At 53.8% G+C, this 12,550-nt stretch overlaps 1 protein-coding gene across 1 annotated transcript in view; it reads left to right on the top strand.

Moving 5' to 3' along the window:
• TRIOBP (TRIO and F-actin binding protein) overlaps nt 1-12,550 on the top strand; it is a 67,928-nt gene that overhangs the window by 17,591 nt on the left and 37,787 nt on the right. The window contains 1 exon segment of the mRNA XM_049772468.1: nt 4,317-6,777. Within this exon segment, the coding sequence (XP_049628425.1) occupies nt 4,317-6,777 (2,461 nt within the window).

Here is a 12,550-nt window from a genome sequence, read left to right on the forward strand (position 1 = left end):
GAAAAAAAAGGCTGGGGGGGGGGGGAGAAAGGAAGGACAGAGCCAGGCAGGATGTTGTGGGCCTACAAAGTCCATTTATTAGGCGCAGAACAATAGCACTTGCTTTGCACGCGGCAGACCCGAGTTCTATCCCCCAGCTTCCCATATACCGGTCCCCTGAGCCCTGCCAGGAGTGATCCCTAAGTACAGAGCCAGGAGTAAGTCCTGAGCACCAAAGGTGTGGCTGAAAAGCAAAATAAATAGGAGATCAGAGCAATAGCACAGCAGGGAGGTTATTTGTCTTGCATGTGGTGACCCGGATCCCCTGAGCACCACCAGGAGTAGTTTGTGAGCCTAGAACCAGGGGTAACCCCTGAGCACTGCTGGCTGTGACTTAAAAACAAACAGGAAAAACAAAAAAAAAAGGGCTTGGGCTTTTCTGAGCACTCGGGAGCCATGTGAGGTTAGAGAGGAGGCAAGTAACATGCCTTACAGTGTCCAGGAGTGTGAGCCCCCCAGAAACAGAACCTTGAGAGCCCTCATCTGGGATTCACTGCTCTAGACAGGCATGCCCAGAGGTGGACCTTGAAATCCTGCCCGTGGGGTTGTGGGAAGCGAGATCTTCCTCATATACCAGCCCTCAGATTACACCCCGATTACGCCAGGCACAGGCACCTTGACCAGGGGACGGTCTGGCAATCAGCACTTTCTAGGTGCCAGCCTCACGCACTCGGGTACTGGGGGGAGGGCCCTCTGGGGATGCACATGTCCTTACTTCCTGCTCCAAGTGTATTGCCCGTGTCTGGTTGCAGGAAATAATCAGACAAACCCAAAGGGAACCAAAGGGGGCTGGAGTGATAGCATAGTGGATACGGCCTGTGTCATTCGTGCTGACCCAAGTTCGATCCTCGGCATCCCATTGGGTTCCTGAGCACCACCAGGTGTGATTCCTGAGTGCAGAGCCAGGAGTAAGCCCTAAGAATTGCCCAATGTGGTCCAAAAATAAAAATTAAAAAGGCAGAGGGCCCGGAGAGATAGCACAGCGACGTTTGCCTTGCAAGCAGCCGATCCAGGACCTAAGGTGGTTGGTTCGAATCCCGGTGTCCCATATGGTCCCCCGTGCCTGCCAGGAGCTATTTCTGAGCAGACAGCCAGGAGTAACCCCTGAGCACCGCCAGGTGTGGCCCAAAAACCGAAAAAAAAAAAAAAAAAAAAAGGCAGAAAGGAGAGAGGCCTGTTCTTCAATAAAAGAGGCTGGGGGATGGGGCCGGGCGGTGGCGCTAGAGATAAGGTGCCTGCCTTGCCTGCGCTAGTCTAGGACGGACCACAGTTCGATCCCCTGGCGTCCCATATGGTCCCCCAAGCCAGGAGCGACCCCTGAGCGTCACTGGGTGTGGCCCAAAAACCAAAAAAAAAAAAAAAAGAGTCTGGGGGAGGGGTCATCTGAGAAGGGGTCCCAGATGAAGGGCTCGGGTCCCACCTGGCTGATCCCTGGTACCCCAGGGCCCCTGAGCATTGCAGGTAGAGGCACCATCAGGTGTGGCTCCCAAATGATAAATATAAATAAATGAGTAAAATTTAAGATAAGTTCTGGGGCCGGAGTGATAGCACAGCAGTAGGGCGTTTGCTTTGCATGCAGCCGACCCAGGATGGATGGTTGCTCGAATCCCGGTATCCCATGTGGTCCTCCGAGCCTGCCAGGAGCGACTTCTGAGTGCAAAGCCAGGAGTAACTCCTGAGTGCCACTGGGTATGAGCCCCCCCACAGGTTAAGATAAGCTCAAAAGCAGCAGCAACAGGGATATGAAATGCATGTGTTAGCCTGAACTGGGTTTAGGATGGGGAGGGAGGGAGTCTGGGGGTCACAGATGGTTGTGTGGTGATCCGGAGGATCTGGCAGAAAGGGACAAGCCTAGGACCCGGAGAGATAGCACAGCGGTGTTTGCCTTGCAAGCAGCCGATCCAGGACCAAAGGTAGTTGGTTCGAATCCCGGTGTCCCATATGGTCCCCCGTGCCTGCCAGGAGCTATTTCTGAGCAGACAGCCAGGAGTAACCCCTGAGCACCGTCAGGTGTGGCCCAAAAACCAAAAAAAAAAAAGAAAAGAAAAGAAAGGGACAAGCCTCATAGCACTGTCCCTGTTCTTGGAAACACAGAAGGACTGGGCATGAATTGTCTTCAACTAACTCCTTTTCTCAGTTGTTTTGGTTTTGCGAGTCACACCTGGCGATGCTCAGGGCTGATTCCTGGCTCTGTGCTCAGAGATTACTCCTGGTGGGGTCGGGGGACTCTAGGGGGTACCGGGGCTTCAATATGGGTAGACAGTGTGCAGGGCAAGTGCCTTAAACCTGCTATTCTAGCACTCTAGCCCCCAATTAAGTTTTTGGTTTTGGTTTTGGTTTTTGGGCATCTCGGCAGTGTTCAGGGGTTACTCCTGGCTCTGTGCTCAGGGATCACTTGGCAGACTCAGGGGACCTTGTGGGTTGCTGGGGATCAAATCCAGATGGGCAGTGTGCAAGGCAAGTGCCCTCCCCACTGTGCTATTGATCCAACTCATTACCTTAGTTTGGTTTGGTTTGTTTGGTTTGGGGGCACTCTTTGTGCTGGCAGGCAGAGGGGGGCTATTCCTACCTCAGGGTTTGGAGGTTACTTCAGTCCTAGTGGTGACTGGGGCACCCTACCAGGGATCAAAACTACCGTATTTGCCGGCGTATAAGACGACTGGGCATATAAGACGACCCCCTAATTTTGCAGTTAAAACATAGGTTTAGGCCTATATTTGCTGTATCAGACAGAAAGTTTCTTTGCTGCAACTGTATGTACCACAGTGAGCCAATCACAGCAAGCAAAGGTTCAAAGGTTATACTGGAATAGACTTCCTCTCTGACTGGCCAATCTGAGCAGACTTTTGACAGTGTAGATTCGGGTCCAGAACATTGTCTAATTTGCATGCATAAAAGTTAGAGAGGCGGTCCAAGCAGCCTGGCAGTGATTGGTGCAGGATCGAGTTGAAAAAATTGTTTTATGGCAATATTCAGACAATTTTTGTTTAGTGGCATATTGAAACTTTTTTTCGGGATATACTTGGCATATAAGACAACCCCAGATTGAAAACCCCTGATTTTTGGTTGACTTTTTTTTGTTTCAAAAGTCATCTTATATGCTGGAAAATACGGTAAGCCCTCTGTTCTTTGAGCTCTTCTCCCCAGATCTCCACTAATGCTTAACATGGTTCAACCAGGAAGCTAGAAAGGAGACAGACCGGAAGGCCAGAGATAAGGAGATGATGGAGAGAGATGGATCGTTCAGAGTAGGAAGTAGTGAAGCTAGAGATTTCTTTATTTTGGTTTTTGGGTCACACCCGGCAGCGCTCAGGGGTTCCTCCTGGCTCTACACTCAGAAATCACTCCTGGCAGATTCAGGGGAACCATCTGATATGCCGGGATTCGAACCACCGACCTGCATGCAAGGCAAACACTTTACCTCCATGCTATCTCTCTGGCCTGAAGCTAGAGATTTCATCATACCAATTAATTCATCAGTTCAGGGGGGAAAAAATATCTCGAGAACATAAGCTTGCCCTCTACGAATATGATATATCTTCACCATTTATTTCTTCTTTGATTTGGCGGGGGGGGGTGGGGGGGGGGAAGAAAGATCCACACACGGCTGTGCTCAGGCATCACTCCTACCTTAAATCAGGGCACCATATGTGGTACTCAGTATCAAACCCAATTCAGCCCCATTTAAAATGAGCATCTAGGGGGCTGGAGAGATAGCATGAAGATAAGGTGTTTGCCTTACATGCAGAAGGACAGTGGTTCGAATCCCGGCATCTCATATGGTCCCTTGAGCCTGCCAGGGACGATTTCTGAGCGTAGAACCAGGAGGAACCCCTGAGCACTGCTGGGTGTGAAAACAAAACAAAACAAAACAAACAAAAAAAATGAGCATCTGGGACTGGAGCGATAGCAAAGTGGGTAGCCTGCCTCTGACCTGCTTGATAATATTTCTTCATTTTCTTTGGGGGCCACACTGGGCCATGTTCAGGGCTTACTCCTGGCTCTGGACTCAAGAATTAGTTCGAGGGGCTGGAGCAATAGCACAGTGGTAGGGCATTTGTCTTGCAAGCGGCCAACCCGGGACAAACCCAGGTTTGATCCCTGGCATCCCATATGGTCTCCCGAGCCTGCCAGGAGTAATCCCTGAGTGTCACCGGGTGTGGCTCAAACTCCCCCACAAAGAAAAGAAAGGCCAGTTATCAAAGCCAGTGATGCCTGGAAGGTCCAGGCCAGCTCCCGGCCAAGCTCCCTTACCATGAGCCCCCCTCTCTGTCCAGATCCGGGTGGCGGGTGCCCGAGTGCCGGCCAGCGCTGGGCAAAGCTCCGGGGAGAAAGCAGCCACTTCCTGGAACGCCACCGGCCCGCACCCAGCCCAGCCACCTGCACGGCCGTACCAGGGGCCCCTCGTAGTGCCACCACCCAGACCCCGTCTCACCATCGCTCCGCCCTCAGGGACGCCGGCCCAGCTGCTTCTACTCCGCCTGATGCCCCCCAGGGGTCCTCTCCTACCCGCCTCACCCCGTGGGACAAGGCCCGGGCCTTAGTCACGCAGCGGGACGTCCCCAAGACCCCGTCCACACAGCACAGCAGCCTCAGAGCACCTTCGCCCTCCAGGACCACCCAAAGGGACGACCCTCGAGCCTCAGCCGCCCAGCGGGGGGACCCTCAGGTGTCCTCGCCCGCCAGGGCCCCCCAGCAGGAGCATTCCAGAACCTTGTCCTCCCCACAGGAAAACCCGCCGGCTTCTTTTCCTCACCCAAGGGACAGGCCCAGAACAACCTGTAGCCAACAGGATCACCCCAGCGCCTCCTCACCTAGCAGGACCCCCCAGAGGGAAAGTTCTAGAACCTCCTGTGCCCAAAGCGACCACCTCAGAGCCTCGTCTCCCAACAGAACCCACCAAAAGGACAACTCCAGAACATTCTGTGGCCAACGAGACAACCCCAGGGCCTCGTCTCCCAACAGAGCCTCCCAGAGGGAACATTCTAGAACAGCCTGTGGCCAACGGGACAACCCCAGCACGTCCCCACCCAACAGGACCCCCCAGAGAGAAAATCCTAGAACCTCCTGTCCGCAGCGGGACACACCCAGAGCCTCCCCATCTCCTAACAGAGCCACCCAGAGGGAAAATCCCAGGACATTCTGTGGCCAAAGGGACAACCCCGGCACTTCATCGTCATCACCGAGCAAAACCCCCCAGAGGGACAATCCTAGAACTTCTTCCTGTGCCCAGCGCTTGGACAACCCCAGAGCCCCGTCTCCCAACAGAACCCCGCCACGGGACAGCCCCAGAAACGCCCCCACCCCACGGGACACCCCGAAAGCCTCCTCCGGGGCCTTGTGGAATAGCAGCAGGGCCTCGTGCACCCAGAGGGACACCCCGCAGGCCGCGTCATCTCCACGCAGGGACACCCCGGGCATGTCCAGCTGTGCGCAAAGTGGCACCGCACCGGGCAGCAGCAATGCCGGCCCAGCCTCGCCCCGTCGGGGCCCTCAACAGGGTACCCCCAGGAACCACTCCCCACACCGGACCAATAAGGACATCCCCTGGGCCTCCTTCCCGCTGCGGCCCACCCAGGGCGAGGGGACTCGAACCAGTACCCCGGCAGCGCGCCCCAAGCAGAGCGAGGTGCCCTGGGCATCCATCGCCCTGCGCCCTACCCAGGGCACCTCGACGGCTCCTGCCAAGTCGGCCCTGGGCTCCTCAGGCCCTGCTGCCCGAGCCCCTCAGATCACCCCCCAGGCCCCAGGTTCCCAGGGTGCCTCCCCGCTGCACCCTGTTTCCCGGGGGCCCCCCCAATTCTCCTTGGAGTCCTCCCCACCACCCTGCGCCGTATGCATCGGGCACCGCGACGCCCCTCGTGCCACCTCTCCTCCTCGCCACCTACAACACGACCCCTTCCCCTTCTTCCCTGACCCCCATGCCGCTGAGAGCGACGCCCCCCACCACGAGCCCCCCAACATGCCCCCCGCCGTGTGCATCGGCCACCGAGACGCGCCCAGGGCCTCCTCCCCGCCACGCCACGCACAGTTTGACCCCTTCCCTTTCCTGCCAGACACGGGGGACTCCGAGAATGTGGCCCCCCAACACGACCCCCCACAGTTCCCCCCATTCGCCTGCATCGGCTACCGGGATGCCCCCCGGGCCTTGTCCCCACCCAGGCACACCCCCGAGCCCACTGCCCTGCTCTTCCAGGACCTGCCCCGGGCCAGCACCGAGAGCCTCGGGCCCTCCACGGACCCCACGCGTGAAGCCCCCCACATGCCCGGCCCTGTGTGCATTGGCCATCGGGACGCACCCTCCTTCTCATCCCCGCCACGCCAGCCCCCCGAGCTGGGCCTAGGCTGCCAGGACCCCCCCGGGGCCAGCAGCATGGAGAGCCTGGCCCCGTCCACTGACTCCCTGTGGGGATCCCCCGGGCCGCACCCCCAAGTGTGTATAGGGCACCGTGATGCCCCCCGGGCCTCGTCCCCACCTCGCCATCCCCCAAGTGACCTGGCGGCCTTCCTGGCATCCTCCCCACCACCCCCTGCCTGCAGTTCTGGGGGTTCCCGGGGCTCTGTGCCTCCCGGGGAGACCCGGCACAACCTGGAGAGGGAGGAGTACACGGTGCTGGCTGACCTGCCACCCCCCAGGAGGCGGGCACAGAGGGAACCCGGACCCCAGGGTGGCCGAGGGGGCCGTACCCCAAGTCCGGGTCGTGCAGAGGTGGAGCGGCTGTTCGGGCAGGAGCGAAGGTGAGGCCTCCCCGGTTGGGTGGACAGGGTGGTGGGTGGGTAGACGGTGGGCAGGGAGGATGTCCAGGACAGGGAGAGGGCCTGCCCGGACAGACAGACAAGACAGAAAGACAGACAGGCTGGATCATGCCTCCCACTGACCGTCCCTCACATCCTTTCTCTGTCCTCCACATCTTCAGAGATGGGGCCGAAGAGGGGGGAGAGGGAGGTCTAGGTCAGTCGAAGTGGGCTGTGACTATAAATGCTGGGCCGCTTGCCAGGCTTTGGGACATGGCAGAGTAGCTCCCTGAGCCTCAGTTTCCCGTCTGAAATGGGTAGAGGGGTAGGGTCATTGGAATGGACACTAGACAAATTCCCACAGTTTATGCCATGGGCTAGCTTGAAGGAAGAAACCCCGATTCTCTGATGCCTTAACTAAGAAAATTCCCGACCTCCAGGCAGGTTAGGAAACAGCAATAGCACTTGTATTAGTTTTGGGGTTTTGAGGTCACACCCAGCTATGCTCAGGGCTTACTCTTAGTGGGGTTTGCAAGACCCTAGGTGGGGCAGGGATCAAACACTGGGACTTTACCAGCTAGTTCTCTGGCTCCAGAAATAGCAGTTTTAAACCCAGAACCAAAGACACAACTTTTTTCTTTGGGGTTTTTTTTTTTTTGGGGGGGGGGCGCGCGGCAGAGCTTACCTAGAAGTGCTCAGGAACTTCTCCTGGCTTTGCACTTAGGAGTGACTCTTGGCAGGGTCCAGGGGATCAAACCAGGGTCTATAGCATACAAGAAAACTTAACATCTCTGTGGCGGCATTGTGGTTTTGTTTGTCTGCTTGTTTGTTTATTTTAGGCCACACCTGGCGGCGGCACTCAGGGGTTACTCCTGGCTCTGAGCTCAGAAATCACCCCTGGCAGGCTCTGGGGACCCTATAGGATGTCAGGAATCAAACCCAGGTTGGCTTCGTGCAAAGCAAATGCTCTACCACTATGCTATCACCGGCCCTGCAATTTTTTTTTTTTTTTTTTTTTTTTTTTTTTTTTGGTGTGACTTAGGTCATTCCTGGCAGTGCTTAAGAGATCAAGCATTTTCCAAGGATTAAAGTCTGTGGCTCTAGGCTATTGTTCTGGAACAATAGCACAGAAGGGGGAGGGCTTTCGCCTTGCATGCTGCTGACCTGGGTTCGATCCCCAGCATCCTATAGGGTCTTGGAGCCTACCAGGAGTGATTTCTGAGTGCAGAACCAGGAGGAAATCCTGGATGTCACTGGGTGTGGCCACACACACACACACACACACACACACACACACACACACACACACACACACACACACACCCCAAAAAAAGAGAACCCTGTGCTCAGCCCATGACTTCTCTCCTGTTTGCATGCCTCACGTGCAAAAGCATCCAGAATCACACATTTTCTTTTCCTTACTTTTTAAAATATTTTCTTGGGGGGGGGGCACACCCAGCAGTGCTCAGGGCTTACTCCTGGCTCTGCACTCAGGAATCACTCCTGGCCGTGCTCAGGGGACCCTCTTGGATGCTGAGATCAAGTCCAGGTGGGTCTAGTGCAAGGTAAATGCCCTCCCCACTGTCCTATCTCTCTTGACGCCATCACAGGCTTTCTGGACGTTGCCTGTTACTTTCTTTGTGGCAAAATGGCCTGAAGCCTGGTGGTCCTTCGAGCCCCTGGGTTGGGGGGCGAGGGTCCTTTGTAACTCAGTACAGGGTCACATTCCCATACCCCAGTCAGGGATTGTTTCCTCCTGTTGTCTGAGATTTCTCCCTCTGGCGTTTCCCTGCTACAAAACCCACAAGGACCATGCCTGTAATCCTGTGAATTAGGGTAAAGAGAAGAACAAAAATGTAGGTCTGAGGCCAGAGAGATAGCACGGGAGATAATGCATTTGTTTTGCATGGGGTTGTGACTCCAGAATCTCCAATTTTGGCGTCACCTACCGTTGTCTGAGCACAGCCATCCCTATATTTTTTTTTTGTTTGCTTGTTTCTTTACTTTTCTTTTCTTTTCTTTTTCTTTTTTTTCTTTTTCTTTTTTTTTTTTTTTTTTTTTTTGGTTTTTGGGCCATACGCGGTGATGCTCAGGGGTTACTCCTAGCTATGCGCTCAGAAATCGCTCCTGGCTTGGGGGACCATATGGGACACTGGGGATGTAACTGAGGTTCATCCTGGGTCAGCCGCATGCAAAGCAAACGCCCTACCACTTTGCTATCACTTTGGCCCTTCGTTTCTTTTTTCGTTTTTGGTCCCGGGTGCTATCGTTCCAGGCTTGTTCCTAATTTTTTTGTATTTTGAATTAATACCTCCTCGATTTTAGAGTTCCTGGCTCAGGCCATTTTCCTTCCTTCCTTCCTTCCTTCCTTCCTTCCTTCCTTCCTTCCTTCCTTCCTTCCTTCCTTCCTTCCTTCCTTCCTTCCTTCCTCCCTTCCTTCCTCCCTTCCTCCCTTCCTCCCTTCCTCCCTCCCTTCCTTCCTTCCTTCCTTCCTCCTTCCCTCCCTCCCTCCCTCCCTCCCTTCCCTCCCTCTCTCCCTTCCTTCCCTCCCTCCCTCCCTCCCTCCCTCCCTCCCTCCCTCCCTCCCTCCCTCCCTTCCTTCCTTCCTTCCTTCCTTCCTTCCTTCCTTCCTTCCTTCCTTCCTTCCTTCCTTCCTTCCTTCCTTCCTTCCTGTCACACCTGGCTGAACTCATTCTTGGCTCTGCCTTCAGAAACTCCTGGCATACTCAGGGGACCCTATGGGATTCGGGGTTGAACCCTGGTTGGTTGGCCACCTGCAAGACAAAAGCCCTCCCCACTGTGCTATTGCTTAGGCCCCTCTTTCTTTTCTGTTTGTTTTCAGGAAATGAGGGGTGCCAAGGGACACTTCCAGCTTAATCTGGGGGTGATTGGGGCTGCTCTTCACAATGCTCAGAGACCTCTGGTGTCAGAAATTCATGTGGGGCTCCCTCAGAGCCTGTCTCCACACCCTCAACCTCCTCCTGTCTCCTGAGGCCGCACTTTCTCTTAGATTTGAATCTGCCTGAGGAAACTTATCTCTTATTCTTCCAATTTCCTGTTCCACTAAATGTCATCCGTTTCCTGTCCAGGTGACAATCTTCCTCATCTCTTTAAAAACTTTTAAAAAGCTTTAAAAACAACACCCCCCCCCAAAAAAAAAATGGAGGCTGAGCCAATGAGATGGTATAGCCAGAAGGGCAGTTGCCTTGCAGGCAGTAGTTTGATCCCCAGTAGTTTGGCATCCCAGGTGTCACTCACTTCCAGGATTGATTCCTGAGTGCAGAGCCAGGAGGAACCTTTGAGCTTCTCTGCTGTTGCCCCAAGAAACAAAACAACCAAATAAAATAAAAGATGGGCGGAGTGAAGTACCGTGTGGAGGGCGCTTGCCTTGACCCTTTTGATACCAGACACCCCATATGGTTCTCTGGATCTCTCCAGAAGTGATTCCAGAGTGCAGAGTTAGGAATAAACCCTGAGGATGGTGGGGTGTGACCCGCAGGGTCATCGGGCCAGAGCAGTAGCGCCAGCAGTAGTGCGGCATCTGCCTTGCACCTGCTAACCTATGACAGACCTCGGTTCAATCCCCTGGCCTCCCATATGGTCCCCCAAGCCAGGAGCAATTTCTGAGCATAGCCAGGATAACCCCTGAGCGTCACTGGGTGTTGTCCCTCCACAAAATGTGCAGGGTCAGGAGGGAAGGCTCAACAGGCTGAGCATAGCTTTGATCCCTGGCACTGCATAGTCCCCTGAGCACCACCTAGTGTAGCTCCCCCCACCCCGCACCCCCGCTCCCGCCAGAAAAGGAAGGCACCTTAGTCTGCGCCCCAGTTGGTCTCTTTGGTACTGAACCTTTGTTATTGTCCTAGTCATGAGATCCGGGTTTCTCCTGGACTTGGAATCGGGAATTCGTTATCCACTTTATAGATTCGAATTGCTTTCCTGTTCCCAACACCCCCCCCCCTTGTCTTTGCCTTTTTTATAATGATTATTTTTGTTCCGGAGGAAGCATGCATACCTTCGATGTTATCTGATAACTCGGCACAGTTGCTAAAGTCTTCAAACCAAGTAAAATTCTTTCATTTTCTTTCTTTCTTTCTTTCTTTCTTTCTTTCTTTCTTTCTTTCTTTCTTTCTTTCTTTCTTTCTTTCTTTCTTTCTTTCTTTCTTTCTTTCTTTCTTTCTTTCTTTCTTTCTTTCTTTTTCTTTCTTTTTTGGTTTGGAAGTCACACTTAGCAGTGCTCTGGGGCTAATCCTGGCTCTGTGTTAGGAGGTCACTCCTGACAGTGCTCTGGGGACCCTGCAGAATAGGGGCTCATATTCAGGCCTTGAGTACTACTAAGCTGTCTCCCCCAAACCTCATTTTTTGGGGGTTTTGGACCACACCTGGCAGTACTCAGGGGTTACTCCTGGCTGTCTGCTTAGAAATAGCTCCTGGCAGGCACAGGGGACCATATGGGACACCGGGATTCGAACCAACCACCTTTGGTCCTGGATCGGCTGCTTGCAAGGCAAACGCCACTGTGCTATATCTCCGGGCCCAAAACTCATTTTTTTTTTCAATTTTTCAGTGATAAAGAATTTATAATAGGGGGCCAGAGAGATAGTGTGAAGGTAAGGCATTTGCCTTTCATGCAGAAGGATGGTGATTCCAATCCCGGCATCCCGTATGGTCCCCCGTGCCTGCCAGGGGCGATTTCTGAGCATAGAGCCTGGAATAACCCCTGAGCACTGCCGGATGTGACCCAAAAAAAAAAAAAGAATTTATAATAGATGCCAGGAATATGGGGCCAGAATGATAGCACAGCAGTAGGGCATTTCCTTGCACGCGTTCAACCATAGACAGACCCTGGTTCGACTCCCGGCATCCCAAGCCTTCCAGGAGCAATTTCTGAACACAGAGCCAGGAGTAACCCCGTAAGTGCTGCCCGGTGTGAGCCAAAGCCCCCAAAAGTCAGGAATATATATACATACAAACACATATACTGTTTGTCGTCATTTAGTTGTGGGTTTATTTATTTTCTCAGTTACTTGGCTGTTCCTTTTATTTTATTCTAAACTTGACTGCAAACCCTCAACCCCCAGTTTTGATTTAGGGGAGAGGACACATCCAGCTGTGCCCAGGGAAGTTAATCCAGCTCTGCTCTTTTTTTTTTTTTTTTTTTTTTTTTTGGTTTTTGGGCCACACCCGCTTGACGCTCAGGGGTTACTCCTGGCTATGTGCTCAGAAATCGCCCCTGGCTTGGGGGGGACCATATGGGACGCCGGGGGATCGAACCGCGGTCCTTCCTTGGCTAGCGCTTGCAAGGCAGACACCTTACCTCCAGCGCCACCTACCCGGCCCCCCAGCTCTGCTCTTAGGAATCACTCCTGGTGCTGTGCAAAGCAAGCGCCCACCCTGCTGTGCTATCTTTCTCCCCACTACCTCTCCCCACCCAGCAGTTTTAAATCTGTTAGGAGCACCTGTAAGGTGTGGCAGATTTTTTTTTTTTTTTAGAAGCTGATGGCTTTAATGTTTAATAAACATTCCATCCCTGCTGTGCTCGCCCTGAGCTGGAGGTGTTTCCTAAAGGGGTGTTTCCTTAAGCTTTAGGTTTTTGGGCCACAGCTGGCAATGCTCAGGGCTTACTCCTGCTCTGCTCTCAGAGACCACTCCTGGCAGTGTTCGGAGATCATTGGGATAACGGGGACCAAACCCAGGTTAGTCGCTTGCAAAGCAAGTGTCCTCCCCATTGTACTATCTCTCTGGCTCCTGAGCATTTTTATGAGCTTCCTTTCTT

This window comes from Suncus etruscus, chromosome 4 (assembly GCF_024139225.1).
Source record: "Suncus etruscus isolate mSunEtr1 chromosome 4, mSunEtr1.pri.cur, whole genome shotgun sequence".
NCBI lineage: Eukaryota > Metazoa > Chordata > Mammalia > Eulipotyphla > Soricidae > Suncus > Suncus etruscus.